This window comes from Anguilla rostrata, chromosome 11, assembly GCF_018555375.3.
Source record: "Anguilla rostrata isolate EN2019 chromosome 11, ASM1855537v3, whole genome shotgun sequence".
In the NCBI taxonomy this organism is placed as follows: domain Eukaryota; kingdom Metazoa; phylum Chordata; class Actinopteri; order Anguilliformes; family Anguillidae; genus Anguilla; species Anguilla rostrata.
The window spans coordinates 10,786,304-10,812,236 of record NC_057943.1 but is presented as its reverse complement, the minus strand read 5'-3'; the positions used below and the strand labels follow the sequence as shown (position 1 = coordinate 10,812,236).

Here is a 25,933-nt window from a genome sequence, read left to right as displayed (position 1 = left end):
ACACACACACACACACACAAACATACATGTACATGTGTGTTTGCATGTATATTGGTTGAGGGGGGGATTCCTGCGGAAAACAAACAGGTGTTAAATATTTCAGACAGGAAGGGCACTTAATCTGCGGCCCTGTCATCAGGAAGTGGGCAGGCTGATGAATCATGCATGAGTGTAACTGAAGTGGGCAGGCGCTCAGCAGCCCACACCGGGGCCATGGAGGGGGGGAGTCTGGGAAACGTGAAAACGTGACGCACACGCATGTGCACACAAAAGCAAACACACGTGCACGTACACACTAGGAAACATACGGACGAACGTACGCACTGACAAAATGAGCCACAATAATGCACGCACACCAGCACACACAAGCAAACGCAACAGCAAATGCACACATGCACAAGAATACCCCAATAACAAAAGCACACACAAGAACATCCATTCACATATACCACTCGAACAGAAGACAAACTAATCATACCATGCTCGACAATAACAAATACGAACAGTCTTACGCATGCACACACACACACACACACACACACACACACACAGCTCAGAGGAAAAGAGACTGGAGTGATGATGCTTTGCAGGAAATCAACTACTAACACGCTTATTGGCTAACGATTGTCCCATTTATCTTAAAATATCTTCTTTTTAGTCTTTTTATTCACTCAATATATATGCTACCACCTTTTTAATTACCTAACATGCTGAGTGTAACTTTAGAACAACGTTACTATAATTATTAGTAAAGTAATTAAAGCAGTTTGTCTAATGGGCTGCATGCCTAATAAAACTCCATTGAGGTTTCAATGGCCTTTCCTGTTTAAATAATTAAACACCTGAATAAAACGTTTCACCAATCCAGTAATTTAAGAGGAGCGAAGTAGAGTAGAACAGCCAGTGGAATAAAGCTGGATTCCTGTTGGAGGTGACCAGCATGGGTAAATAGCCAGTCATCCTGACAATATGCAACCAAGGAAGCACTTCCAGGGATCTCACAGCCTTTTCTCCCCCCCACATGCCTAACAAAGCGCGTGGGAGAAAGGTTCAGACGTCTGACATATTGCGGGCATTAGTTCTCCAGCCGGACCATATGTCACTCAACGCCCCTCACCCCACCCCCCAAGTTTCCCCTGAAGCTGATGAACCAGTGAGAAGAACTTCCTGCAGCAGCAGCCCTCTCCAGGAACACAACCAACAAGCACCGAAGAGGACTGCCGCAGTGCAGAGATAATCACAGTCATCAGTTCACTAATGTATTATTGCACTGAGGTGCCCAATCCCTGGTCCTACATGGGCCAATATCCAGTGGGTTTCCCATCTCCCTTTAAACGAGGACTAATCTCAGAACTGGATAAAGCAGATTTGTGGAGCTGTTTTAGTTAAGACAGTAAGTGGCTGATTAAAGCAGTTAATAGCTCAGTCGGAAAGGAAAAGCCAGGCTGGTTCTGTGGTCCAGATGAAGCTCTGGTTCTCTGTGCGGTTCCTCCCACAGTGTGGAACTGAATCCTGACCGTGTCAGTGCCAACCATGACTGGCAGTGCTGTAGGAAATGTAGCCCTCTGGCGTACCGCCTGCTCAGCTCGGCCGAAAGATGGCATAACACAAAGAAGCGGAAGCCAGCTGCATGCGCTTCAGAGCACATGCTAATCTGCACTCTCCAAACTGGCAGGGGATCATTCGGGGACAGGACGAGCTTCCATTTTACAATCACACATTACAAATTTGTGAATTTTTTTTTTTTTTAATTTGAATATTTTGGGACAGTGTTATGAAATCAAAATCCTCAAGGGAAAGCAAAACACTGCTACCTTAGGGTACTGTGCAGTACGCAGGACAGGGTCAGAGGTGAGATGTGGTCTAAGGTTAGATGAGGTTCTCAGGTCATTCGGGGATGGGGAACCCTTAGACTGCTCACTAATGACAGAGCCTCTATGTGAGGGCTGTCTGCGCTGGGTGAGGTGTAATGTTTAAATGTTTAAAGGCCTTCTCCCCAGGCTCCCCCCTTGAACCAGGTCGTAATTAAGCCCTGGCAAAGCCCATAATGCACATTAATTGATGGCGGTGACCCGTTTCCCCAGGCAGACTCGTTTGAATGGGGAGCCCGAATGTTCGTGGGCTCCGATGCCTGCCTGAATGTTATCAGCAAAGCCACAGCATGACCCCCATTGGGACGGGGTACATGGGGAACAATGCACCCATTCAGAGCTACTGCATTCATCCTGTCATCGCTGGTCGGCAGTAACTCTGAGTCTTTTCTTTTTTTCCTTCTCCCCTGCCCCCCCCCCCACTCCCCACAAAAAAGCTCTGATTGACACTTCTATGGTCAGAGTGCTGTGGACCCAGAAATCAGCTGCCATGTTTGCTGTACATTCTTTTCTTCCAAGGTTCTGGTTGATGTGAGATGGTGACAGAGAAGCCAATGAAACTCCGGAAGCAAAGGGCGCCTGGGTGGCTCATCCACGTAAGGCACTGTTCCAGTACACATACAGTATGGGACCCATGACCTGGCAATGCTTCTAGACCATGCCAGTACTGACTGTGACTGGCAGCCATGCACTCTCAGTTGGGTCTATCTTTTTTTTTTTTTTTTAACTGTAATGACAAATGTGATCTGTGAATATATTCACAGCTGATACGTTTTGTCAAATATAAAAATGACCATGTTTCAGAGAGTAATAATATAAAGCACATAGTAGAAATTAAATATCTCTATCATCACTGACACCGTTTGGCATGCTGAGTCCAAAAGCACTTTATCCTGTTTTGCTCCTCTCACACTCCAACTTTCCACCTTTACCTTTTCCTTTCTTTCCCCCCTCACTAAGCTCATCTCACTCTTCCCTCGTTTTCAAATGCGTTTTGACTTTTGCCTCCATATAGTAACCCAAGGAAAATTATTATAAAATAATATAACTGCAAACAAATGGTCGTGAATACATGAACAAAAAACCCTGTTCAGTCTAGAGCACACATTTACCTGAAATGCATGTATTTGGCCACATAACCGATGGGTTGAAGACATCAGCCTGAGTAAATGGGACACTGACACCGAAGCACGGACGGCCCAAACAAACGCACGCGGCGCTCTCTATTTCTGCCGGTCTGAAGAGGGTCAATGGTGGCCAAACAGACGCCTGACAGATACCAGGCCCTCAATGCCGTATCTCCCCTTCAGGCGAAGGAGCCCTGGGGCAGCAGACTTTATCTCCACCCTCACAATGCCTCTCGCGTACAATGCAGGGGGCTGCTAGAAAGCGCCCGCTGTCCTCCAGCGTTTGTTTCCCTCATTAGTTTACGGCCGGTTAGCTAATGTGCGTAACCACGGCGACGAGAGTAAACAATGCCGTCGGTGTGAATGGCGCCATCGCTATCGGGCTCCGCCAAGTCTCCTTCCCTGATTAAAGATTCAGCACCCGGGCACCTGTCTAGACCCGCAACACGACGGAGTTCAACACTCACACACAAACACACACACACGAACGCTCACGCTCACACTCACACTCACACTCACGCTCACGCTCACACACAAACACACATACACGAACGCTCACGCTCATACTCACACTCACACTCACGCTCACGCTCACGCTCACGCTCACACTCACACTCACACTCACACTCACACTCACACTCACACTCACTACAGCTGGATATATATCCCCTACCGTGCAGGGGATATATATCCAGCTGTATAAATGGATGCAACATAAATGGACGCATGTACAATGTTGTGTAAGCGTCTGCTAAATGTCTGTAATGTAATGTCACCATGGCAGTGCCAATTGTGGCTGGTAGCCCCACAGGGCAATACACAATTGGCAGTTATGTTACCAGGGAGGGTTCTGTTGGCTGGAATCTGAGTCTCATCACTCTTTAGTGACCCCCACTGGTCAATCAGGCGCGTGCAGTCTAAGCGTGCTAAAGCTGCACACAAAGAATATTCCTCCAACTCATATCTGTGCAAGCTTGGCTTGTGGGCCGCACAGCAAAAAGAAGCAGCTTGCGTTTTCACATGTTTTGGAGGAGAGCGCATGCTTATCACCCAAGGAAAAGCCCTTAACTGGCCTATTGTCAACCATAAGCAAGCATCTAATGGACAGATAACCTTATCGCTTTCATGTATTAAGATTAAAACAAGCAGCTTAAACATGTTATTTAATCAGCTGGTAAGTGCAGAATTTTTTTTTTAAATGCGTGCACACAATTTAAGCTGAGTGTAAACGCCTCTTAAAATATCTATAGAGCTTACGACACCCAGAGATTTTCTGATAAAATTAAACAACTGATTATTCTCATGACCTTCCGATGACTCTAAATTGTTAAGATTAGAAATGCTAAAATTGCAAACTGGCTGCGTAACTGTCAGCATAAAGAACAGACTGATGCCACTACTAGGTCACAGAGAGCATCTCTGTCCCCAAATAGGAGCAGTCTTGAATTAAACCGAGGAGTAGCTTTTCGAATTAGTGTTCTTTAAAGAGGTGACTTAAAGGCTTAGCCAAATGTCTGGAGTCTGAAACCTCCATTAAGATAAAGGAGATCCGGCTTGCTGGGTGGCTCATTCGGATAAGGCGCCACACTGTGGTGAATGGATGAGCCCCATGGTCTCAGACTGAATCCTGACTGGGCCTGTAGCTCCACAGGCCGTGCAAATGCCGGCTGTGCCACCTAGGGTACATGTTCAGCCCCGTGTGGGGCATAAATATATGTTCTTAAAATGTAATTAAAGAGATCCTAGTGTAGTGGGTGTACCTTTCTTGTTCACTAGCTTAGCACAATTAGGTAAAACAAAGACCTTGTAGCAGGTTACTATGACAACATTCTCTGGCGATGCAACCATCAAATTCAAAATACCGATGTTTCCCATAGCTAGGGGTGAGTCTGAGTTTGACTTTGATAAATCTTTGAGTGAGTGAGAGGCCCGGGTTCGAATCCCACCTCAGACTCAAACCTCTAACTCTTTACACTGGCTGAGAGGGGGGAAAAGGGACACGGGATGCCCCGGTGTCTTACTCTGGACTGTGTCCCAGCAGCAGTCGGAGGGAGGGGAAGTCTCCCTTGGCGGCGGCGTAGTGGACTGGCAGCGCCCCGGTATCCGTGGCAACACGTGGGTCCCCTTCCCCGGTCTTCAGCAGCCAGTCGGTGATCTCGTGGTGGCTGAAGCGGGACGCCAGGTGCAAGACGGACGCGCCAGAGCCGTCCTTGTCCTGCCGGGAGGAGGGGACGGGATGGGGGGTGAGGGGTGGGGGTCAGACATGGGAATCAGGCATCAGGGGCTCTGAACTGGCAAAACTCTGCAGACACGTTTGACCAAAACTAACACGATGCTGTTGTTTTTAATGCGGGCTTCACAAACTGTTGAGGAGAACAAGGGAGGAGAGAAAAGTGCTTTGTCAAGGCCTCCAGCCATGAAGTAAAGCATTCCCTTTAGTTCAAGGTGCTTGAGTGGCATGAGACAAATAAACAGTTTTTAATAAGCAGGGTACAGGCTACAGGCTTTGATTCAGTCTGTGACCTGATAATGATCGATCTCTCTCTCTCTCTCTCTCTCTCTCTCTCTCTCTCATTTATCTATCTCTGTCACTTCTTAAAGAATTACTAGCCTATACCTTACATAAATCATTGTTAGAACAACTGCTAGCGTGACATGTATTTAAATAATGATGGCAGCTTTACACTTAACACAATGCTGTGTTTCTTCACAGGTCTTTTGATTGCTCGTCTACAGGGACAGCAGAAGTGACAGTTACCCTGATCCAGAATGTTCTCCTGATGAGGTATCATAATGTTTTAATCATATAGCAGCCCAGTGATTCAGAGGATGACCAGACAGGACAGCTGAAATCACCCAGATGCTTTCTCCATATTTTACCACCCCCAGTACTTAAAATTAATAAATAACAAAATCTATTATTAGGTCAAGTCGGAGGTCAGCGGGGGGGCGGGGGTGTTCTGAACTGAGAGCCACCTCTGCTACCACGCCCCCTTTCCTAGGAAGGCTAATGCAAATACAGCAAACCCAGTGAGGCCATTCAAATCAGACAGCGACATCAATGGTGCCACCTCCCAGCCTACACTTCCTGTGGCCCAGCTGGGGCATCAGGTAGGCATGGATGCATCCCAGCACACCTGCGCACCTCACACTTGCCGCTCCTGTTATTATGTAAATTGTCTTATGTAATTCACTAGGGCCTTAAAGACTGGCATCCATATGTGCTTCATCGGGACACATAATTAACTCATTTCCTCAAGAGTGCCTACATCCCCATCGGCACCCTCCAAGCCCACACAGCAACGATTGGCAGTGAAGCTGGATCGGTAATGTGGTTACTATATGGAATATACACTTACCTGACATTAATATCACCTACAGTCAACACTGAATCAGTATACTCTGTAGGTTTTATAGGTATACATTACAACACTACTAATCAACGTCTGCTTTACCACTGACCATATAGTCAAATATAAATTCTGTCACATCCCATCTCCAAATGTAAAAACACACCAGGCGTTCCCAATCTCACAGTAGCAGAGGAAGCTAAATTTCTCATCTGCTTCATCTCCAGATCAGGCACTGACACCCTCTCAAAGCAGCAGAGCAGACCAAAGGCAGTATAACACCAGACAGACATAAGAGATAGCATAATAAATACTGTTCTCCATTCAGAAGCAGACAGACAGCTGGCTGCTGGGGCAAACAGCAGTACAAAGAGCGAAAAATAGACTCATTGTGTGACGGATCCATTGAATGGACCCCAGCGGTGTCATTAGAGCAAAAAGCTTTCTGTACTCAAAGCCAGCCACCTGATTTTCTTCTGCTCTGCTTGCTATTGTACATTTATAATCCCCCTCTCTATATGCTATACATAGGATTTCCTCTAAATCCCGTGTAAAGCATGAAGTAGTACCAGGCGGCATAACTTTAAACTCTAAATTCGCACGTTTGTCTGCACTTCTGGTCAGGGTTTATGGTTCACAACAGTCCACAGTGCACTTTCAAGAACCAAATAGCATTGAGAACGCTGAATCCAGTTTTCACCCTCAGTTCAGAGGTAACAATTCTAGACAATGTTATCTTGCTAAGTTGTTATATTGTTATTTTTTAAATTTGGCAGAAGGTACATAAAACATTAGTTTAAGACGCCATGAGCCAGGGAGCCATAAAGGTTCATGTATCTGTGCTCTTTTTTACACTCGCAGTTTGATTTACAATTTAGTCATTTTGCAGAAGCTTTATGGCCGAAGCAAGTTTCAAAAGTGCATTTCTCATGGTAAGCACAAGCCACAAGAGCATATGTGCTGCTGTCAAGGCCTCAAAGACTTACCAGTGAGAGAAGGCTTAGTTACACTTAGGGGTAACACTTAGTCACTTCTTGTACTATGAGGTCATCTCCACTGCATCTGTTTAAACTGCACAACAATAGCGTTCCCAAATGTTTTATTTTCTTACAGTTACAAAGTCAGCAGGGGCAGCACCAAAATTCACTGACAGACACAGATTTATTATGGCAAAATCATAATAAATATTCTATGAAATCCCTGAACTACTGTAATACAACACTACTGTATTGGTCACTTTTTATTTTTGTTTCTTGTGCCCCACCTGTTTACCATAAGCTGTCATACTGAAACAAAATGATACACATAAAGTCCCTATGTGACCTTTACCTGTAAACAAATCAAACATTGGGCAGTCATTTGATCTGTAAGCAAAACAACAGTCAGAGTGGAGTTGGTGGGTGACAGGAAAATTTGATTTTACCGCATATGAAATATTTGCATTTTTTGTGCACCTTTAGACATCCAATTGAAACATTTTGTTTGAGATTCAGCTACATAAAAACAGCTGATTTCTTATACTTTCAATACTATAAAATTAAGTGCTTAAGATGCAATTTGTTGGAAATGGCAAACAAGATAAGAAATAGAGTAAACTGCTGGAAAAAAAAACATTTATATGTGAATATTAGGGTTGACCATGGCCTAAAACCGTGGGTGTTTTTAAGTAAATATCTATTATATAATGTTAATGCAACTTCCGTTTCCCAATCATATTTACATTTCGGCTTTTGACAATGTTATATATGGACTATGAGCATAAGAAAATCATGCAGTATTGAAATAAACTGCGTAGTCAATTACTGTTCAGCAAGCCCACAAGAAATTGCAAAATTGTTGTAGTAAACTACTACCATTGGGAATTGTGATAGTGAACAGCAAAGATCATCAAATATGTCTGGACCCACACAAGTGCCCCTGGGTCCTGATGATATAGATCATAATCAGGGCCTTCTTGCTTGATATCTTGTACCAATTTAAATCCTTTAAATCCTTGTGTTTTATTGAAACACAGATTAACTTCCCGATTCTTATGGGATATCATTTTCCACTTATTTTGAAAATAATATGCATGTTGATCCAGTATAAGTCCCCTTGATTATTAATAAGAGAACCCCCATTTGGCCTATTGGTTATTTTCTAGGGGGACCAACTGAATACAAACACTAATAAAAACAATATGACAATGACAAGACAGAGAAACAGAAATAGGTGATGACAGGTTGTAATATACAAGTTAGTTGAACAGTTCCTCCTCAGTTACAGTATTAGGACTTAAACATTTAAAATCAGAGTACAGTATTAACATGCCAGATTACATTGATTTTGAAGATTCCATTCTTTATGTGGACAGCAATTAAAAGCCAAGGTCTGTGCACAGAGAAGGAATTTTAAAAAGCAACAAATTGCTGAAATGAAGCTGATAACTTCAAATTCCAATTTAGTAAACAACTCAAGAAGGGAGCTTTCCATTGATGGCTTTGTAAATGACCAGGTTAGTGTGAATACAAATATGTAAATTCAGTGATGTTAAACCAGACCATTCATAAAGATGGCAGTGGTGAGCCACTGACTTGGCATGTGTAATGCACAGCGATGCACTCTGTCGGTGTAAAGAAGACCTGTAAAGAAGTGGAAGGGGCAGGCATGTACAGTGTGACACCATAATCAATAATAGGTCAAAATGTAGATAAAGCCTATTCTCGCTTGGTCTCAAAACACTGTTAAGAGACTGAGGTCGTTCATTTAGGGAAATTTGAAGTGAATCGTAGATGGGAAGCCAGCAAAACAATGTATATGGAGAAAAGTCGAGAGTAATGGAGAATAGTGGAATACTGTCCCAAACTAGACCCGGTTTGTCAAGTTCTTGCTCTCTAAACACCCTCTGGAGTTAGCGCATTGTTTCCAAGGCAGCCAGGTTTTGCTACAAGCGAGAGCACATGTGGCTGTGAACATCCTGAGAAGGTACACTATGTCCCAAACCCCATGGTAATTTCCTATTACCGATTAGGATACGCAAAAAATTTGGATAGGAGCGCACTCCTGGCTCATCTTGACCTACCTGATACTACTGCCATTGAAACTTACTTTTTAGGAATTCAGCAGTAGCTCTTATCCAGCGCTACTCATGCAGCTTCTGTTACATTTTTTCACATACAATTCAGTTATACAGCCAGATACCTGCTGAAGCAATTCAGGTCAGGCGCCTTGCTCAGTGTTTTGTGAATGAAACCTACAGCCTTAGCTTTGTAAGCCCAGAACCCCAAACACTATTACTATTACACTATTACTTCACTTTGATGTTTTCACGTAGCAACGGCATTTATTAGTGTCTATTTTATAAACATGTATTAAAATAATAGCAGCACCTACCGCTACGCGACAGCCTCCTTGCGTAATTAGCCACTGTAGGCAGGCCAGGTTGCCCGTAGCAGCGGCGTCGTGAGCCGGAGTCGCTCCATTCTTCGCAACAGGGTTCCCAGGTAAGCCCGCTTCATCCACTAAGTATTGGACACAGGTTAGTTTCCCAGACCGCGCCGCGTGATGGACCGGAGTGGCTCCGAGCGGGTCCCTCACTTCGCTGTTCAGTATCTTCTCCGTGAACTGCGCTTTCAGAGTTTGCACATCTCCTTGCCGTGCAGCGAGAAGTACCATCTCCACCACCATAATTAATCCTGGTGTCTCCAACTTCCCCTCAAAATTCTTTATCGAACCGCACCATTAAAGGGGGTGCGAGTAGCTGCAGGTATCTTAGAAAGTAACTAAATCGCTGGCTATGCGTGTACGCCGTGTTGCCTACGTTGTTCGGCAAAAAAATCGAGTTATTCTAAGAATTCTCCTTTATTCGGAGCTTTCACATTTTCTCCCACCATTGATATATTATATATATAACATACTCGTTGCAACAACTAATAAGCCAGTTGAAAACAACACCGTCTTCGCATCATTGTTTTCTCTTATGACACGTGATATGCGACATGCATTCGCGTGCATCATCTCGTTTTAAGACCATAACACCGTCTCCGAAAATGATTTAAACCACAATTAATTAGGAGGATACTTGAGCTGCATATCACAACAAAGAATGCAAAACAGAGCCGAGATGGAGTCTTCACGGAGATAGTAGGTCCTCAGGTGTTGAATCCTGCCCTTGACAACAGTAAAATGAGTTTCCTGCACAGCTATGTTGCGCTCTCCAAGTCAACGCACGCGCCATTCCACCTGTCCGAAAGATATATCCCCTTGAACAAATCGTATTGCAGCGCCTTTTACAGAGTTGGTTCAGAATTTAATACACCGGTTTATTGTTGTTTTTTTGGAAGAGAGTTTCCAAAAAAATGTAGGTCTCTATCCACTACTGCTTCGGATGGCTAAACGGGCTCAGCCACTTGTTGAATAATCCATAAAGGGGAGGATCGAGGCATTTGGCCTCTTGGGACCGGCTCAAGCCTTAAAGCGGTAGTACATACATACGTCGGATTTGCACAATGCCGCAGTGTGGCTTCTGTGTGAGATTGTCTGTAATTGCCACTATTATACCCAAAAAATATTTTTTTATTTAACATAATTGAACTCATGTTTATGAAAAAAAAATGGATGGATATATATATATATATATTTATAATATATATATATATATATATAATAATGTAATATAAAATTTTAATAAACTAAAACGTATATTTTTGCAGAGTGCCTCATAATTAGTAAAATGTGTCTCATTGTCTTGTTGTAAGCCTAGTTAGCCTACTGCTGATTTATTACAACACCTGTCACTGACAAAATAAACCGTTTGGATGGCACGTTCCCATCAAGAAACTAGACCTAGTTTAGTATTTGAAATACTAAAACCTTATAGGCAATAGTAAAATGCAGGAGGATTGCTGTCTATTTAAATTGTAACATAATATTCAGAAAAAAAATTCGTCTGAATATAGGTTAGAAAATTATGTTACTATGTCTTTATATAATTTGATATATATATATATATATATGCCGCCGTGTGCCTTCTGTTTTGTTCACCAGAAAGAGTACTTTTTATATTCAATTTTTACGTACATTACAAAGGACAATCCAGTTAAAATTCGATGTGTAAATAATAATAATAATAATACCTATTAGTGTTCTTGCTTATTATTATTATTATTATTATACTAAGTGTTACCCCTAAGTGTAACTAAGCCTTCTCTCACTGGTGAGTCTTTGAGGCCTTGACAGAAGCACATATGCTCTTGTGGCTTGTGCTTACCATGAGAAATGCACTTCTGAAACTTGCTTCGGCCATAAAGCGTCTGCAAAATGACTAAATTGTAAATCAAACTGCGAGTGTAAAAAGACCACAGATACATGAAACTTTATGGCTATATATATTATAAAATTCAAAGATTCAAAGGGATTCAAGTGCACTCTAAATCTCAGACAGGTCTATGAATGAGGAAAAACGTACATGTACAAGTACATTGTACATGTGCCCCACAAAAGCCGCAGAAAACGACGGCTCACGACGCACTACTAATCGGGTGCAGTACTTCATATTACCAGGGGATGGCAGGCAAGGATAAACACAGCATCAACTGTCGGATTATAGTCCTCGGGTTTGCTTAAAGCATTTGTTTATTGTTGTAACTCGTGTATTGCAATAGTCACTGGTCAAGATGCATGTTGGCTTATTAAATTATAAATATTCTTCGTACCATATCGATATCGGCGGAGCCATGCCTACATTATTGCCTCTTAAAATGACAAATAGCGTATATAAATAAATGTTATAATGTGTTATGCAATTATATATAAAATTATATATATATATATATATTATATAAAAAAGAAGTGTTGGGCCCAATTTTACAGTTCCCTATTGCCGCGTAACCAGATTTTGCAGGTTCAGTGTTCCATCACTGACGTCACCATAAATGCTACCCCTCCCCCACCGCCCACCTCGAGGTTAATGAAATCTAGTAAAATCTCATTAAGAGCACACTAAATCTATTAAGCAATGACCGGTGGTTATTGGTGTGATCCTTTTCTGCTCGAGCGCGTTTTGGGGGGCTCTTCCCCAGAGACACGTCTCGTGCCTGACGCGTGCCGCATCTGCCTGGACAATATGGCCCCCCTAATTTCAACTGAAAAAGATACGACGCGCGTGCCAGCCACTGGTTAGTGGAGTGTTCATAATAAGATCCCTCGGGGTTTCAGTGGCTAATATACTGCGCCGGTCTAAGCCACTTCACAGGCTTTACAGCGCAGCAGATCTGAACATGAAACACAGCTATGCGATCTCTTTGTGAATGTATCTCGTAAAATAACTTAATTCAGGCTATTCTTATTGTTGCAAACCAGGAATTATGTTTATCATACATGATGATATTATATAAATAGTCTTTTTCAAAGAAGGGAATATGTTGATGGTATCCATTAGTAGGTTACACGGTGACCCCGCTGCCCATTACTATTTCTTCCAGCCAGTTGTTTTACTTTTTTTCTTTGATTTTAATCTATACTGGACAAAAGATTTTTTTTTTTTTTTCCAAAAAACGCCAGTTATTCAGCTTCCTCGATATCATCTTTCGGCTTGCATTCAAGTGCACTGCATTCCTTTTGACAGATTGTCCTACTATTTCCATTTATCTAGTATTTACTTGGTTTATTAAAATTTAAGTCTGAAGACATCATCTCCAACTGAAGCCCCAACTATACCGGATACTAATTCGTCAGAGTAACAGAAAACTGGTTAATTAGCAACACACACTCTTCCAAGATATTCAGAACATCTATTTGGCCACCCTTACAACAGCCTAGATTAGAGTTGTGAGGTTAAATAAAAGTTTTATTATTGGCCAACATTTTACACACTGTGAAACGCTTTGGTTAGCGGTAGCTACTCAGTTTGCAGACAGCGTCTGTTAAAAGCGCCATACAAATAACATTGAATTGAGCATAGAACGTTAAAGTGACATTAATATATGCAAAACTATTAGGAAAGATAAGAATAACCAGCAGTGGAACCGAAAACAATAGCCGACACACTCAATCCATTCATTCAGTTGCTCAACTGAGGGTAGCCTAACGGTTTAATCACGTTGTCGGGTCTCCGATAATGCCGAGTAACACGATCTTTCAGGCCAATCCCCCCATCAACAATAAGGCCGGGTAACGGTTTTTTTCCCCCTTTTCAATTTCCAACAGCAATGTCTGGGAAAGCAGGGTTATAGGCAGCACGCGTCGGGAGCGTGACAGTTATTCAAATGCCCTCCAATTACATTCAAATCTGACCAGGCTAAAATCCTATTGTGAAAGCCATCTGTTGCTCAAACGCACTCCAATCAAACATAATGAACCAGTTTCTCAGGAAACGACCTACTTAATTTTGGCTATCCAGGTTTGTAAGATGCTTTATGGAAATAATTTCAATTTGTAAAACATTATATACAACAAAAGGATTCATATTTCATGTCACCTACATTTTGTCGGTTGGTCTAATTCGTGTGTATAAAGTGAAGAAAGTATGTATTTTTCTGGAATATAAATACACCAAAGTCTAAAGGGTCAGTTTGTCCTGGGTGGTTTTATGTTTATTTGAATTTTGGATGTAGATAAAACCTCCAGTGTAATTGATTTAGGCCTAGCTACTATATGGTACCCAATACGGACTTTGTTTTGCGCTGTCCATGGTGCTGAAGTGTTTCTTATTTTTGTTCAGCGTAGGATTTTTGCAGAAAATAGTTATGTTGTAAACTATATCCATCTCTTTATAACTTTTAACTAATTGTGTTCAATATTTTCGAATGAACAAAATAAATACATGAGTGAATGAATTATTGAATCAATGAAAGAAACAGGAGACAAAAAGAGTCGAGGTAGTGCATACAAATGCACATGTTGCTATCATAAATAGCACTTCTGTTTTCCCTTTATTTTGCTACGCATTCTTTATTTGATAATGAAAAAACAGTGTTCATCAGTGCTGCTGTAAATTCCTTCAGTCAAGGTCGTGCCATCACAGCACGGGTTGGTCGGCCCATCTGTGGCGTCCTCACTCCAGTCGCGTGCCCTTAATTACTGCCGCCTGAGTAGGCAAGAGAAGGCGCGAAGGGAACATCATGCGTTCTAATAAGTGGCAGCAATCGTGACCACAAATTTTGCACGTTCATAATTTTGAAATGTTTCTTGCAGATACGCAAGTTAACATTATGTCGGCCATAAACTGTAACTTCATTTTAATTACAGACGTTGCAATATTCATGATCTTTGGTTTTGAACATTTATGAGTGTTTAATCTTTAAATCTTTTAGGCTTAATCTTTTTAATAAGGATAGCTTGATAACCAGTCGTTTCAGCTATAGCGAAGCTATTGTCATCCATGGCCAATGAAAGTGGGTTTTTTTTCCTTGTTAGTTTTTAGTTTTTCAAACTAAAAGCATATGAACCAACAGCCCATAATTCGTTCTTCTTCGGCTTAGTTTACTAGCTGATTAATTTCAGTTTTGGACATGGCTTACAAATAAATGGTCACAAAATGTATTGATGGAACGGCAGATAGAGAAGAAACATTTAAACAAAGAATAAACAATGGAAGATTAATTGAAATACAATAAACTTTATATTTTGCAAATGTGTTAAAAGTGTACACATAGCAATGCCTGAAACTGAATGGTTAAACACATCAATGCATAAACAACATAAACAATAGATACAAACAGTCAGTTGTTTTTAATATTCTGTTCAAATTTTCGTTTATCATTTTGTCTAATTGTTTTCAAATATTCCTGCATGGAGCCATATGTAATTCCATTGTTTTTCTAATTGTTTTGTTTTTAGTTTTGTTTTTAGAGCACAGCTAATCGTTTATATTGTAGATTGTTGGCCCACTGTGATTAATTCTTTCATTCATTCATTTAGTTGTCTGTGCCTACGTCATATCAAAAAATCAGAAATCAGAAAATATGGATGAATATGTTTCTGCTTGGACTGAACATTTTGCAGTTTAATATTCAATTCAAGCTGAAGGATACTAGCCTATATTCTCTGTAACATATTTTAGACAATGTTTGATGACTTATGATACAATGGAAATGATACATTCAGGACCTGAATGGCATCCACACTGGTCTAAAGTTGTGTGTTGTGTGTCTGTTGTGAACAAAAAAAACAACGTGGTGACTATAACTTGACCCAAACCCAGTAAACCCAACTAGAGCTGTTTTTTGAAAACATTATAATGGTAAAGAAATTGGGCATAGAAATCACCATAGACATACAGTAAATGGCTTGTGAATAGGACAAGTAAGAGCCTGGCACAACTAAGTATGATAAACTATTCCCAAATCTAATGTGTACGTACAGCAATTAATTAATCAATCTGTTTATTTCAGTTTTGGGCCGAAAGATACAATTTACTTCAAATCTGACACTTTGGTTAGCAACAGAAATTCTCATTGATATTAAAATGTTATATCTCATAATGGGTAATCTTTCACACTGTCTTCAGTGTTGTCTTTCTTGTGGCAGTGATGAACTGCAATTTTATAGCACAGGACATTCAATTATGTTTGAGTACATTTTTGTCAGGGTGTATTGACAAAATGTCATGCAGTAAAAAAATTTTTTAAAGATGATGGGTGAATGTATAATAAAATATTTGTGTAAGGGGATAGCTGCACCACAGGAAAGAGACAAGTGCAATGGAATAATAAATGCATTATATTAAAATAATGTGGACCTATAATTATCCCATCAAAGCTTCAAGCTGTATAATCTTCAAAGCTGTATAAACATTGTTGAACTTTCAACGATATAAAATTGTGTTCACATTCCATGTTGACACAATTTTATATAGTTGAAAGTTCAAAAATGTTTATACCATAATTGAGAAGGAACAGTGCTGCACATTCACAGTATAGCATAGGCCTATATATTAGTGACATGGGAGGTTAGCAGCGGTAACAAACTGGCCATTAAAACTCTTGAGTACACCCAATGCAAAGAAAGCAATGACTCAAGCGGACAAATCATTTAATATCAAATGACAATTAAAATATACTGAAGGTCAAATGGGTCTCTTTACACAGTGTGATTCATTAAAGTACCGCGTTTCAAATGGAATACCTTCACATCTAATAATGACCGTATAATCTGACATGAGACGCGTGCCAGCCATTCGCAGGATTTACTTACCAGACAATGTTCTTTTGTCTCCGAGAGACGCAGTCACTCAGGAGCTGCCGGTGGGAATATTTACGACTGAACTTTCTCACACTTCATGTAAAAATAAAGCTGTGTATGAAAGCTCAGGGACAACGTCGTTTCACGTGATAAATACATTTGCATAATTTGCATAAATATGATTATAATTATGGACAATACTTATTTAAAGTAAACATCTGGTTATTCCTTATGAAAAATACTAGTAGGATAATTACTACTACAATTATTCTTCTTATAATAATAATAATAATTATTATTATTATTATCATTAATAGAAATACTGCTACTAATAAGAATAAGAATAATAAACTTGCATATGCGTGCACAAAAAGATGCAAGCATGCATTCATACATATATACATACATACATGCATGCATGCACTTACACAAATGCATGTATAAGCTGCACAGACATTGCTGATATAAGCATATAGACTGCTAGATACTAGCAATTGAAGAATTTAAGAACCGAATTAATACTGCATTACTGCATGGTTGTTCCAAAGACTCAGACACATGAAAAAGGCCTACAAATAAACATAAACCGCAACACGGGGTCCCATTTCTGGATATAAAAAGGCATGAGGACTATTAAATATCAGAAATCACTCAATTTAGAGATCAGAGGCCCATGTTACGCAGCTACACATTACATATCATTTGAAACCGAAAAGGATATAACAGCAACGACGTGCGCTCCACTCACTCTCCAGCGTCCTCCTCGGTCGCTGTGCCAAAGGATCTGGAGCGTCGTATTGACCGCCTTTTCTGTGCGGGTGTGTTCTCGAACGAGAGAGGGAGGTGAAGTTTGTGGGAGGGGCCAGCCAACATCAGCGTCCGACTTGGCTGACAGTGGGGCCAACTTCGGCGTGAACCTCTACATCATGTGAATTTCAAACTTTTGCTAAACACAGCCTAAGTAGGCCAATATATTTAAGTCTTAATACAAGAGCTTGAAAATCGATTTCTCTTGTATGAGTGAGAATTTGGTATTCCAAATAAAACGTGCATATCTTATCATCTGTTATCCATTATAACGGGTCCTAGCTCATACTATCTTAATTAAAATGTGTGAATATTTCTTTTTTATTATATGTACCCGATTGTTTTAATGTAGAAATGCATTGTTATTTTATTATGAGCGGCAATGTAGGCTAACAAACGTGCATGACACAAGCAAGCAACAAATGTAAACGCAAACAGAAAATGCACAACTTGCTATTTGCACTGTATTTATAATTGGAAGTGTGTGATAAATGTTAGTTCTTTGGTCGATGGGGTTCCCCACAGATTTGCAAAAATTAATTGAAATAGTGGGCCATCTGTCCCTTTGTTCGCGTGGCTCGTGCCGTTCTCGTGCCTTCTATAACAGCACAAAAGAACCCCTTGCTCTCTGATCCTGCCCACGAGAAAATGAGCGTTTGAAAGACGCGCCAGTGGGCCTTCTGGTCCAATAACATTATGCCTATTTTTTTACTCGCCTGTTGTAAGTATAAACATATACGCGACGCGAATCACATTTAAACACGAAATACCTTAATCTTAATAAAATAGAGATAAAACAATTGAAAAGAATGGAGTATTTATATTGGTATATATTGAAATCTCAATTTTATATGCATGTGTCAGCGATGTGTGTGTGTGTGTGTGTGGGGGGGGGGGGGGGCATTGTGTACGTAAGTTCACAATGCTCTTGAACTGGTGACTGGGGGATGGGGAGATCCTACCTACGCTCGCGTTATATTTGACGTCAACGACTTGATTTTATTATTTGCTACACAAAATGCCTTTGTTTCAAAAGTTCCGAGACCAGATGTATACTTTAGCGGCTTGGATTTTGGCGTGGGTTTTTTAAATTAAGGCCGTTTTTTTTGTTTGTGGGTCTGTGTGGGGAGGAGGGGGGCGTGTCTGGTTTAGATTTTAGCTTTCCAGACGAAAGAGTTCATATAGTCTAAATATGTTTGGACATGTTCTACACTAATCTTACCATGCTTAAATTAAAAGGGTATTTTTTCATACCACCTTTGTGCGTTCTGCGTAAACTCGCTCTTCTCCTTTTAGTCTAATAAGAACCTTTTCTTACTCTTTCATAACTACATAATAAAGTATTATTATTCAACAGGTTAATGAACAAGACTCATTAACTGTGACGTGCCAAAGAGGCACAGTTTGCACACGTTTGTAATGTAAAGCCATGCAAGTGTGACCTGATTACCTTTTTTGAAATATTGGTTTGATTGGGAGGTTTACTTGAAGAACATTTACATTGAAAGTGATTAGGCAGAGAAAATAAGAGAGTCTTTGGCCCTAAAACACTTGTAAAGGGAACACTAGGTTAAGGAACCATCTGGTCCTCTGTGCATCCGGCTCGTGCCGCTCTCGTGCCTTGCATTAATCGGACAGTTCTAACTTCGTGTAGCCCTTTTTGTATTCATTAATTCAGTTTCCAAACTGAAGCTTGTTTACTAAAATACAAAGGATTGTAAAATAAAACGCATTTCGGTTGTAAGTAGACAGCAAAATTACTAACGCTAGACCAGTGCTTAACCGATTCCAGGACAACATGTAGGTTTCCTTATAAGAGTTAAAAGCATTCCATCAGAATTGATTGTACACACTGAAAAGTTGTGTAATATTTATTTGATTCATTATCTATTATAGCCACATTAGCAATCATACACGTAGGCTAGACAAAATCACATGCAGTAAAAAATATAATATTTAATGATATTTGTTCAGGCAACACATAGCCTACATTTATATGAATAAAAATAGTCTATATAATATGAGCCCATTTTGCTAATTTCTCCCGGCTTATATCGTCAGAATATTTTTGCCATCGTAACAAATAAAACAGTTTAGGATAGAATTACAAATATTTAGAACAAAACTCGCCAACAATACCTCTCACTTTATAGGCTACATACTGTACTGCAGCTCCCCGACAGGATCGGTGATCTTCACATTTAGTTCTCGGCACTCGCGGGGGGCTCTTGAGAGCAAGGCTTCCATCTGGCACTTCATGCCACATGGTCCACCGCAGTGTCAGTCGTTAGTCATTCATTCATATAGGCTAGTTATTCCCAGCGAAAACCAAACTGTTTGTAGGCTAGTACTACAATTGCGTCTGAAATAAGAAGTGAACATTTAAACGTATGCAGAGCTCATAGTAAAACAACACCAGTGTGGAGTATATAACGGTTTTGCAACCGTGAACAATTTGTATTTTCGTTAATACGTTATAGGCTATATAATTTTAAATGAGTATTTGGTGGTAATGTGCGTTTTGCCAAAGGGATATTCAGTCACCAGCAAGGTGCAACAGAAATACTAATGTAGCACCCTATCTGCGCCCATTGCGTCCCACTTTTCCAGTGACGTCATCCAGTTCATCGCGTGCTGAAGTGCTACAGCCATATTATTATTCCCTTTACATCTTAAGCTTGAACAGATGTGTTTTATTTGAAATGGCTTTGGTTTTGGCTTGGGAAGCTGTTGTTTCAATACCTGCGCATAACTGAAACCTGACTCGATTTATGAAACACGCGTACTATCTTTGTAGGGGTACACCCTGCACGGATCTGTCTTACATGGTATGCACCCAACTCTCCTATGGGAGAAAGAGCATAAGCACGTTAGTAATACAGATATTGAGCTTTAGCTAGACACCAAAACAGCACTGATACTGTATCACTAAATAAAGTATTTCAATATTATAGTTTAGGTTTGGTTATTATAGTTAACTTGCACTAGTGCTTTACTAATGTTGCATCTTTACTCGCTGGTCGGTTACTATGGCTCCCATTAATGCATCTTTGTTTCTCCTATAAGTCGCTCTGGGTAATGTAAAATTTAGCAGACACTTGTGTATCTTGTTAGACATTTGACAGGATTAGCTAAGTTGCTAATTCGCATCGGTGGTCCCTGGGCAGGAACACATGGAAAATATTATAGGCACAAGACAGGGTACATATACAGTACATGAAATACTGTAGGTCAACATGACAATATGACAACATACCATACAAGACGTCGCTCTGGATAAGAGCGTCTGCCAAATGCCTGTAATGTAATGTAATGGCTTTCCTACAAAATACATCAGAGGTTCCATCTTGATGCCAACTCACTCTTTATATACAGAACGTGCTGTGAGCCAAAGGGGAAGGTAAAGGGGTTCTATACACTTCTTCACCTTCCTGCTATAACTTAACTTACTATACACTGCTGTAATTTTGACCTTGATTGTAGGAAGAATGTTAAACAAAGGGGACTTACATTTACAATTATTCTTACTTTTCTTCTTAAAAATGTTCCTATGAAAAACCAATATGAGATTAATGACATGTACAGACCTTTTTTGTGCATATCCCAAGTGTATGAGATGATGAATGCTGGCTGTTTGTAAATTTTATGCACAATCCTGTTCATGTGATGTGCATAATGAACAGCCATGAACAAGCACAGTTAAGAAAAAATAATGAATGAACATTCTTACACACAGTTTACGAACAAATGTGATCGTACACGTTTTGTGAATGAGGCCCATTATGTCATTAAAATCTTATGTTTATAAATAAAACATTGACTCCTGTAATATTGTAAATTTTGCCACAGTAATTTTGACAATAGCCATTGCATATAGATTTAGACAAGGATAGCTGTGTCTTCCAAACTGATGTTTCATTGTCTCAGAATTGATGGACAAAAATGATGGAAAAAGTGCTACTTGGACTAGGAACGGCAATTTTGTATTTGGTAATTCTCTGGGAAAACTACTCAAGATGCAAAACTTAAGGAACTTAAGGACCACTAAAGGGACAGTACTGTTTGCCACTAAATGTGGATTGGATCATAACCATAGAATTTAAGCAGAATTTAAGTTTTGCCTATCTACATATAGGAATATGGGGCTTTGAATTAAACATTTAGAAATAAAAGAATAAAGTAAAAAATTAAAATCTCTTAAACCTAACATTGACATGCTATGTTTACATTCAACCATGTATGCAAACATTTCGCAGTTAATTATTTGTGGAAGAGGCCATAACTGACTTGTGGACTACACACTTCAAATTAAATAAAACCACAAGAACTTCGTTGAAAGAACTTTTGTGAAAGTTTAGAATACATATTGAATACAAAGTGTGAAAGAAATTCATATTCCCAGCAGATCCATGAATTAAAGATTTCCAGGATGCATATAGCTTGCTGACAAAATGTCTGGCTTACTGTCAGTCAGAATCTGCATTAAATATTTTCACTTTTAACATACACTCTCAGAAGAAAGGTTTTGAAAAAGCTTCTCTACGGTGGTCTTTTGGAGCTCAATATTTAATCGAGATAGTAAAGTGACGTGTGTAGCTCAGGAGTATTCAGGCTCCTATAACTCGCGTTATTCACTGCTATGCAAGACAACAATTCACTGCTTTGCAAGACCACAAGGCCACAATTACCATCACATACAGTCTGAAATGACACACACGCACATTAATGTCTACAATTATGAATCGATCTTGTGACTGAAACGCTAACTGGTCATCATATTCCAAAAACTGTTCTACTGTCAGAATTTCCCGTAAATTCTACAAAATTCATTGAGCCATCTGTCCTTTTATTACCCTGGCTCGTGCCGTTCTCGTGCCTTGTATATCTAGGCTACTGGAGCAGCACAAAAGAGCTCCGCTCGCTGCTCTACCCTCGAGAAAATGAGCGTTTGAAAAACGCGCCAGGGAGTCTGGTCCAACAGTATTAGTTATTCTATATGCTATTTCCTATTATTGTGTTGCCCATCGTTTAGGCTCAGTATTGCATTCATTTTATTTGAAAATATGTGTATATAATGAAAAGTAAATAGCTACCTTCTCGTTCCAATGACAAATGAGGCTATATAAAATGTATTACAAGCTACAAAAAGCAACCGAGGAATCTGATTTGTTTGAACATGCTGGGACGCGGGACCGCGGAGGTTGGTAAAAGCGTCGGGTTTGGGGGATGGGTAGACATCACTCCATGTGTTACGTGTGACGCCGCATACATCTTTTTATGACCTGCCCAAAACGCCTTTGAATCTGAAAACTAAATACAATAAATAAAAACTGGTGCAAGAGCGGATGTGTAACCTAACGCGCAATAGCTTGGTTTTTGGCGTGGGTTTGCAGGGGAAGTCAGGTGGGAATGTATGGACCAGCATTAATGTAATTGCAATCAACTGAGTTCGTAAACATATCTGCAGATGTGTTTTCAGGCCAGCCCACAATCTGTTCATTCTTGTGGCTAACAATTCTTCTAAGTACTATAACTACATCAGAGCCAATCAGAATGGTTTAATTCGACCGAACAGGGGTCAGATATAAATTCTGCTGGCGAAAGGACTCCCACGTTATTGTTTTAGGATGAAACACAAAGCAATGTTCTTTCAGAGTGTATCTGACTCGAGCTTGGTGATGCTGTTGCATATGCTCATTTAGTAAGTTGTCTTACTCGTGTTTAATTGATGTTGGCTGTATTTTACGCATATATGCTTGCGAAATAGAGGGAACTCAAGTTTCACAGATGAGTCTAAAATTGACCAAGTGCTCCACATTTTCTCCAAGTGACATTCAAAATGTGAGTGGGTGGATCATTTCTTAAGTTATACCCACAGGGAAATGCATATAATTCTCTTTTCACACTATTCATTAACCATTTGTAATGACTTGCAAAATCAACTCCTATAGAGCCATCTGGTCATTTGACTGGCTCGTGCCGTTCTCGTGCCTTGCATTAAGCAGACAATTTTAGGTGTAACACGAATCCTCAACTGTGACTTGAAATAGGCCATATGAAAGCTTTCTCCCAATAAAACCTTTTTTCAATCCAAAAAGAAAGCACGTTTTTACTTCCAAAGTTTAACGTAGCCTATATTTACCCGTGTTAGACTGCAGTGTTATATTTCAGCCCCGACAAAAATAATTAAAAATAAAACAAATATAATATATATTTAAATACGCGCTAAAGTAGGCTAATACATACAATAGTTGGACAAGTAATCACTTGTAAATTGTTTCAGACCATAGCAATATTACTTTTAGAGACAGCTTTGTCACTTACTTAGGCTATTCATGACTGCCAAATAATAAAAATAATAAAAAACATTTTGTCCTCACTATATAAATCACAAATTCCACTGAAAACGAGAGCGTTAGTTTATTTTATAGGTATCAACAGTTGTAACACGATGTTTAACTATACATGTCCTGCATAGCAAACATGAAGTCCTTAAACGTTTTTAAAGCATTGGGCACAGGATTTTAGCCAACACAATTATCCAATGACTTATTTCACGCACACTTTACGCTTACAAAACAGCGATGTAATCGAAACAAATCAGTTACACATTGTCTTTGTTCTTTTTAATTATACATTCATACAGGTATACATTCATACAGGTAATCACTCATTCTGATGAAAACGGAGCACTTCTGTACACAATCGTCTCTGGGTTTTACATAGTCAATGAGTAGGTGAGAGAACCACAATAAATTATTTTCTTACAGTCTCTAAATAAATCTCACACACTAGCGAAATGTACGTTAGTACAACGTTATAGAGAGATATGTGATATTCATTCAGTGATTGCCGCTGCAGAGGACAGTGGCGTTATGCACAAGGTATGATGCTGCATCGCAAACCATGGCCAAATGCGACGCTCCTCCTATGCCGTGGCGTCATCTAGTCTCCTGGGCTGCAAAGTAAGGAAACCCCTGTTTCCCCATTTTTTACATCTAAACTCAAGCAGATGTTTTTTTTTCGAAATGGCGTTGGTTTTGGCTTGGGAAGCTGTTGTTTCAACATCCGCGCAAGTCGCATTATTTATTAAACCCCCACAATGCAAATAGTACACATCCACAGCTTAGACAAGCGTGGTCAGTTTTAGCGTGGTCGAGTTAGTCCTGCCATGCAGAACAAAGAGCGAGCGTGACAACAACACAGGCCATTTCATTAATCTTTTAAAAATGTTTATGTCCTATACAGTCTACAAAATAAAATAATATTAAACTGGACTCGAACCTCATTCTACATATTAGGTATTGATGCTGTGATTTTGGACGTGGAGGCCATAACTAGTTAGAGGTCATTGAAACATGTTGAGAAAAAACATCTATATCATGTATATGTAGTATATTTTAACACAAGTGCATGCTCAGATAAGTTGCTATAGGTTTAGAATGATAAAACCTGAATTACGAGTTTGTTTTCCAGACTGGAGAACGAGACTCAGCCTTCAAGCATCACTTTGTTAAACAGACCTCTATAATATGTGGCTTACTGGAGTGGTATCAGCACCTATGACATTTGCAATGATCATTTTTTTCAACAAAGAGAACTGTACAATTTTGGAGCTGGCAAAGTTATAATGCTGGCAAGTCCAGATTTTGATCATGTCAGTCTTTCACTTATTCCATTGCATTTGAAAAGCCTTTTATCATTTTTCAGTGCATCACTACATTTTGGTTTCACCGTATTGAAATTACAGAACTTTTTATATATAGCCCCACATTTCAAGGCACTATAATGTCGATACAAATGGTTCACGGGTGTTTCTGATTTTGCAGGTGTGTTCAATTTCTTTCTTAGTGCAGGTATAAGACACCTTTCAGTATCTTGATTATCTAGGCTTTTGATTACCTTTGGAGTTTGTTATTGGCATTTGTCAACATAAGGACCAGAGCTGTGCCAATGAAAGTCAAGAAAGCCATTATTTTCAGAGGATGCAAAATAAGATAAAACAATCAAAGACAATGGCCAAACCTTAGGCTTACCAAAATCAACTGTTTGGAACATCGTCAAGAAGAAAGAGAGCATTGGTGAGCTCAGTAATCTCAAAGAGCCTGGTTAGCCAAGGAGGACCTCTAAAGTTGAATTATTCCCACCATAATGGAAAAAAAACTCCCAAACACCTGTCTGACAGATCAGAAAAAGTCTTTAGGAGGCAGGCATGGATGTGTCAGTGACTACTGTCTGCAGAACACTCCTCAGTCAGAACTACAAAGGTGACACTGCAAGACGTACTTAGTTAAATCCACTAGCCTAGTTAGCCAAGGAGGACCTTTAAAGTCCTCTTAGTTAAACCTCTTAGTTAAAACCACTAGTTAGCCGCAAAAGCAGAATGGCCAGGTTACAGTTTGCAAAGAAGTACCTAAAAGAACCTGCAAAGTTCTGGAAAAATGTCTTGTGGATAGAAGAGACCAATATTCATATTGTATCAGAGTGATGGCAAGAGCAAACAACTGAGGCTAAAAGGAATCCAAATCCAAAAGATCCAAAGCATACCATCTCATATGTGAAACATGGTGGTGGGGGTGTTGTGGTTTGGGCATGTACGGCTGCCACAGGTATCGGC

The 25,933-nt window shown here is 40.0% G+C and overlaps 1 protein-coding gene across 2 annotated transcripts in view; it reads right to left on the bottom strand.

Annotated features, from left to right (window-relative positions):
* Positions 1-10,750, bottom strand: part of espn (espin) — a 52,729-nt gene extending 41,979 nt beyond the window's left edge. For both annotated transcript variants that reach the window (XM_064297841.1, XM_064297842.1), the window contains exons 1-2: positions 9,721-10,750; positions 5,020-5,213 (exon numbers count right to left, since the gene is read on the bottom strand). In XM_064297841.1, the coding sequence (XP_064153911.1) occupies positions 5,020-5,213; positions 9,721-10,014 (488 nt within the window). In that variant the 5' untranslated portion in view covers positions 10,015-10,750. The remainder of the gene's footprint in view (positions 1-5,019; positions 5,214-9,720) is intronic.
* Between the last annotated feature and the right edge of the window lie 15,183 nt (positions 10,751-25,933).